General features: G+C 40.9%; 1 protein-coding gene across 3 annotated transcripts in view; it reads right to left on the bottom strand.

Moving 5' to 3' along the window:
* azi2 (5-azacytidine induced 2) overlaps nt 1-6379 on the bottom strand; it is a 69033-nt gene extending 62654 nt beyond the window's left edge. The window contains exons 1-4 of one of the 3 annotated variants that reach the window (XM_043689498.2): nt 6027-6379; nt 4894-5000; nt 2294-2375; nt 1605-1895 (exon numbers count right to left, since the gene is read on the bottom strand). In XM_043689498.2, the coding sequence (XP_043545433.2) occupies nt 1605-1895; nt 2294-2374 (372 nt within the window). In that variant the 5' untranslated portion in view covers nt 2375; nt 4894-5000; nt 6027-6379. The remainder of the gene's footprint in view (nt 1-1604; nt 1896-2293; nt 2376-4893; nt 5001-6026) is intronic. The other 2 variants (XM_043689497.2, XM_043689499.2) reach the window with 2 other exon arrangements.
* Nucleotides 6380-6646: the final 267 nt, after the last annotated feature.

Consider the following 6646-nt stretch of genomic DNA (forward strand, 5'->3'; position numbering starts at 1 on the left):
TAGTGGAAACTCACGCAGATACAGGGAGAACATGCAAAGTCAACAAGACAGTCACCCAAGGATGAAATTGAACCCGGGTCTCCGGCACTGTAAGGCAGCAGTGTGCCACCAAGCTGCTGAATTTCCTCTTAGATCCATTTGTATTATGTAAGTCAGCAAGTTGTAAAAATCGTAACACATCAGGAAAAATGTTCCAATGTTAGTTACAATTGTTTCTACCTCGCAACAGGAGTAGGACTTCTTGCCAGGTTTTGTAAGTTGGCCACTCAAAACATTTTTTGGAGCACTGAAGAATACAGTAGATAGAAGTCAGACACAGAATGAAAAACAGGCTCTGTGCAAGGACAGTACTGTTTACTGCAATGGTGAGAAAGCAACCAAGACTGCTGTGTCTGCATAGATTTCTTTCTGAGATGGCAGCTAAGACGTTATTTGATAGTTTCATGCACTTTGCACTTGGGAGAAATACTGGGAAACAGTGAGTGCAACTACTAACTGAATTCAGGAGTTGGAATAAGTTCAGAACTATAGGGAGCTCAACACAATCCCAACAGCCACTGACAGTCGTGTAGTGAAAGCAGAATTAAAAGCAGCTCACAAATAGTATTCGCTTGGCATGGCTGAATAATATTGCAGCTCAGATACCAAAGAACAGTACTAGCTTGGGGAAACAAAGCACCCGTGGAAAAAAATGGAATTATGCTCTAAGGTATGCTAGTGTGCAGTTTCCAGAACGCAAAGGGTGTACACCCAGCACATGAGCAATCATTAAGGCAGTCCACAACGAGAAAGGTCTGAAGCCATGCCTTTGAAACAGAAGAACTGGAATCCCTTGTAAAGTTTACTGAGATTATGTCAGCACATCCACATTAGTAGGAAATGGGTGTTGCTGCAAAATCCATGGGATTTGCCTTGACTATATATCTGTCCTTTGATGTGCTCCATGGGGTGCACATTCACAGCTGGTCTGCTTCCAATGTTTGCCTCATGTTAATTCTTGACGATACATTACAGGTTAAATACAATATAATTCCATATAAACAGACTACATTACTGTGCTAACTTTACAAAGTTAATTCTTGTTTGTTCAAAACAGTGGAATCAATGCGGGTTTTGTTTGGTAAATTCCTGGAACATCTCACTTTGTCCACCTTTCAATAGAAATTACTGGTTCCTAGTGAGATCATAGCACAAATGTGACTGACTGAGCACAATCTTGATAAGAGTGAGTTAGAATAGAGAAAATGGATGTAGATTTGTTTGCTGAGCTGGAAGGCACATTTCCAGATGTTTCTCACCCTACTAGGTAACATCTTCAGTGAGCCTCCAGGCGAAGCACTGCTGATAATTCCTGCTTTCTGTTTACATCTGGAAAAAAAACCTTCCAGCTCAGCGAGCCAACCTACATCCAGAACCACAACCTGAGCTACAAATCTTCTTAAAACTCACTAATGGAGAAAATGCCCAATGGTGTGGTGGTGGAAGTGGAGAAAAGAGTGACAGAAAGCTAGCAGGGGAAGAGATGGCAAACATCAATCATTTGATAACATTCATAACTTCAAAACTGAACACAATACTTATATAATTTATTAAAAATATTTTACCCTCTCTTCTAGCATCCGTGCTCTTTTCTTCAAGAAAGAATTCTCAGACTCTGTTTCCTTCAGTCGTTTTTTGATGTCTTCATATGCCGTGACAAGTGCAAAGTGGGAAGCAAGAGATTCATCACCTGAAGGAGCTGCACTTCGGCTATACTTCAGATTTGTTATTTCAGGGCTTGCTTCTTCATGGTTCAATATAGAGATATCATCTTCTACAGTTAGTCCTTCCATGCTCATACTTTCGTAGAGTCCCAATGTTGGCAGAAGCTGCCCCCTCCTCCTAAACCGCACAAGCTACTTGTCAAACAAAATAGTGAGTAAAAAAAAGTTTCAAAAAAATCACTGTCACAGATAGCAGTGCCACACAAGAAAACACATTACATATTGTTCACTGATGTAATAGTAGCATGGAAATAAAATTCAAACTACTTTGCTACTAGATTTATGTACAGGATCTGTTTAAGAGTTAACATCTTCTCACATGATGAAAAAAATTCTGTTACATCAAAAGGTTTGTCAGTTTAAACATAAAATGCCTTCATATAATTATACATTTTTTAAAAAGTCTGAAATAGTAGCAAACTATTGCCTTTGCTCAACTTGTCCTCATGTTTTGACAATAAAATTTTTAAAATTTACTGATCTTGCCATCATTTTTGAATCAATTCAGTATAGCTTGAGGGAATACAGACCTTATAATTCAGTTCTTCGTCCCTGTCAAATGTGTTGCATTTTTGAGCATTTGGAGTATTGTGCGTTGTTGTGGTCTCCATACTAAAGAAAAAGGCGGCAGAAATTCTAGAGAAAAATAATGCAGATTTACAAAGACAGTGACAGAACTGAAGGAGAAGCCAGGGGGCAAAAACAAACAGGTTGGACTTTTTAATTTCAAGAAGTATAACATTGAGGTGATCTGAAAGGGGACATTAATGTTATGAATAGGATGAATAGGTTAGTTGCAGAGAATATTTTCTCCTGCAGAAGAGTGCAAAAATAGGAACCACAAATTCAGGACAGTCATAAGTAAACCCAACAGGAAAACAGAGAAATTTCTTCAGTTGAATTGGATAGAATGTGAAACATGCCACCACAGGGTGATTGTGCCAAATTGTTTAAGCATGCATAAGGAAAACAGAAGAGTACATATGAACACAAGACTTTGGAAAGATATGATGAAATGCTGAGATGCAAAATGTCGCGTCTAGAAACATAAACCCAGACTAATTGGTCCAAATGACCTATTATTATGCTGAGCAAGTCAAAATTACACACAGTAACTTAGTTGTGATCTAAACAACTTATACCATTATGTTTTCTCCTGATATATATCCTAAAAATTCATTTGCCTACTCAGTGGTTTTTAAAAAATTTTAATCAATTTAACTTTTAATAAAAAACTCTATCAAGTCATTTGCTTTTCCAAGGAACTAGGAAATTTAAGGTACATTTCCATTCCTTATTCTTAGATAAATCTTCCACTTATCAGTTTATTACCCAAGACTGTCCCCTTAAAGTCTTCCTGGCAGTTCACTCAGGATATTTGCGCCCGAACTGGACATTCAGTTTCAGTTTCAGTTTCAAGTCCTAATCCAGGACTTGAGCAAAAAGATAAAGACCGAATTCAAGTACAGTTCTGTAAAAGTTTTGCACTGCTCGAGGCTCGGCCTTTCATGAGACATTAAACCAGGATTCTTATGCAACTCAAATGTATAAAAAAGTGCCCAATGAAGGTCCATTACTGCAATTTTTTTCTCAAAGATAGTAGGAAAATATTACAACTGCCCTTTGAACTGTTTGGGAAATGGCTGCTAGAACTGGGGGAAGGGAAGGGATAACCTGATTGCTTCTGTGGGCATCATTAAAGAACTGTATAACTGCTAATTTGCAATTAATAATCATAGTCCAGTTTGATTCTTGGAAAGCTGGGATCAACTTTACACAAGACATAGGAAAAATCTTTGGTACCAAAGACAACTCAATAATTTTTGGCAATGTACAGAATCTCAATCAGAATACCCCTCAATCCTTGAAACACAATGCAATGCATTCCATGCTTAAAATTTAACTTTAAAGCCTTAATGCAATTCCAGTGAATTTGCACTCTACATCTTCTAAAATCATTCTTATTTTTCTGAGTTTTAGAACCCAGTGCAATCCCTGGACTATTGGTTTCTGTTTTAGACAATAGGTGCAGGAGTAGGCCATTCTGCCCTTCGAGCCAACACCACCATTCATTATGATCATCATCAATCAGTATCCTGTTCCTGCCTTTTCCCCATAGCCCTTGATTCCACTATCCAACTCTTTCTTGAAAGTATCCAGAGACTTGGCCTCCACAGCCTTCTGGGGCAGAGCATTCCACACACCCACCACTCTCTGGGTAAAGAGATTTCTCCTCAACTAAATTCTAAGTGGCCTACCCCTTATTTTTAAACTGTGTCCTCTGGTTCGGGGCTCACCCATCAGCGGAAACATGCTTCCTGCCTCCAGAGTGTCCAATCCTTTAATAATCTTATATGTCTCAATCAGGTCCCCTCTCAGTCTTCTAAACTCAAGCGTATACAAGCCCAGTCACTCCAATCTTTCAGCGTAAGATAGTCCTGCCATTCCAGGAATTGACCTCGTGAACTTACATTGCACTCCCTCAATAGCCAGAATGTCTTTCATCAAATTTGGAGACCAAAACTGCACACAATATTCCAGGTGCGGTCTCACCAGGGCCCTGTACAGCTGCAGAAGGACCTCTTTGCTTCTTTACTCAATTCCTCTTATTATGAAGGCCAGCATGCTATTAGCTTTCTTCACTGCCTGCTGTACCTGCATACTTGCTTTCATTGACTGATGTACAAGAACACCTAGATCTCGTTGTACTGCCCCTTTACCTAACTTGACTCCATTTAGGTAGTAATCTACCTTTCCGTTCTTGCCAAAGTGGATAACCACACATTTATCCACATTAAACTGCATCTGCCATGCATCCGTCCACTGACCTAGCCTGTCCACGTCACCCTGTATTCTCCTAACATCCTCCTCACATTTCACTCTGCCACCCAGCTTTGTGTCATCAGCAAATTTGCTAATATTACTTTTAATACCTTCATCTAGATCATTAATGTACATTGTAAAAAGCTGCAGCCCCAGCACTGATCCCTGCGGCATACCACTGGTCACCATCTGCCATTCCAAAAGGGAGCAGTTTATCACTATCCTTTGTTTCCTGTCAGCCAACCAATTTTCAATCCATGTCAGTATTTTGCCCCTAATACCATGTGCTGTAATTTTGCTCACTAACCTCCTATGTGGGACTTTATCAATGTTTTGCCACAGGCTTGAGAGTTGTTCAAATGTGGAGACACTTGAAAGGCAACAATGCTACCTCTTTCTCGGCACAATATAAACCTTAAAGAAAACCAGTAAAAGAAATATCTGAGTGAAGTATTCCCTGAAAATCAGAGAAAACACCAGGAAAGAAAGAATATCCTGACAATAACTCAATCATGAGACCTATATTGAAATGTCACGTTGCCATAGCCTTACCAGACCATAGGACTGCTCTCTCGTTAGAGAGGGACAACTGGTGGTGATTCAACCTGAGGGCCACCACACCTCAGGTGAGGGGAGAGGTTGAGGAGGGGAACTCCTTCATGGTAATCTCAGCCAGTGTGGGAACTGACCCCACGTTGTCAGCTTTGCATACCAACCAACTGAGATATATGATCCACTATACAAACCAAGGATCTTCAATCACAAAGTCAAGCAGCAATTTGATCTTGTCAACAGAAAACTGAAAGACCTTATTCTACCTTTTTAGTTCACAATTTTGATCAAGGATTTTCTTTATTTTTCCATTAATTTTTGCTGTATAACTGCATCATCTCATTCTGTTTTTGCATGTATGTGTGCATATACCCCTCTTAAGATTAAGGGGGATATAGTTTAAATTCTTTTTGTAGCTCAGTTCAATCAGTTTCTGAGTTTGTTTTAAACAAAAAGCACTTAAAATAAGTTAATGGTTTTTGAAATGTTTGAAGAAACCCAGGTGAAAAGCTCTATATACTATTAGAGAGAGAAACAAATCGACTGCTCAGAAGTAAAGTTTTGGTACAGTTCAACATGTAAATGGAACCCGATTTCCCGTACACTCTTAGAAACATAACACGGGAAAATTGAAGTCTAACAAGTCACCATAACCTTTGACCAAGTAATTTTATTCACACAACAATCTAAACTAATCAAAACAAGTGTCGTACTCGTTTTACCTATTCATGCTCTTCAAACTTCGCCTTACGTCGGGGGAAATCTTGTTATTAACAGTGAGCTTTTAAAACATAATAAATTCGCTGGAATTAAGCTGGAGCAGGCACTCACTGCACGGAAGTACATGTAAACACACGGTTAAATGACTTGGCGAATTTGCGGTTATACCTTTCTAACGCTAGGATCGACTGGTTCCCAGCAGAGCCTGGAGACTGACTGGACACGACACAAGGTCAGGGAAATGCTCGGAGTGAGGCTGGCGACCCGAGGACGGAGACTGGAGCCGCTGCCGCTCAGCCTTTTCACACCAGGGTCAGGCAACCGAGGGCCTGACCAGGTACTTTCTGAGGGACAGCGGACAGGCCCGAGTGCGGGCTCACCCCCTCCCTTTTCCTCCGCAGCCAATGGCGCCCTGCCAGCCACAGTCACGGACACCGACACCCAGGGCGCGGAACGGTGGACAGCTGCTGCCTCATGTTGTCAGCCAAGGGCTGGAGCTTCATCCTGCACAGCCGCCGCCACCGCCTCCTCTCACCTTTGACCTTTCACCACCGGGTCACGCCACCCCACCTGACCGCCGCCGTGACGGCATCACTGCGGCGTTACGGCATGACGTGTAGGCCCCGCCCATATCCTGGGGGGGAGGTGGGGCATGTGGCGTTCTGTCTGTCTCACTTTCACCATTTCAAATCAAAACAAAACAAAACAGGACTTATTCTTGTCAAGTTTATCTTACTAATTCTTTTTAAAATTGACAGGATAAATTATTAGTTGTGTCTGTCTCTGGC

Source organism: Chiloscyllium plagiosum, unplaced genomic scaffold (genome assembly GCF_037043375.1).
Source record: "Chiloscyllium plagiosum isolate Xiang-an unplaced genomic scaffold, Cpla_swu_hap1 HiC_scaffold_5, whole genome shotgun sequence".
Classification (NCBI taxonomy): Eukaryota; Metazoa; Chordata; class Chondrichthyes; order Orectolobiformes; family Hemiscylliidae; genus Chiloscyllium; species Chiloscyllium plagiosum.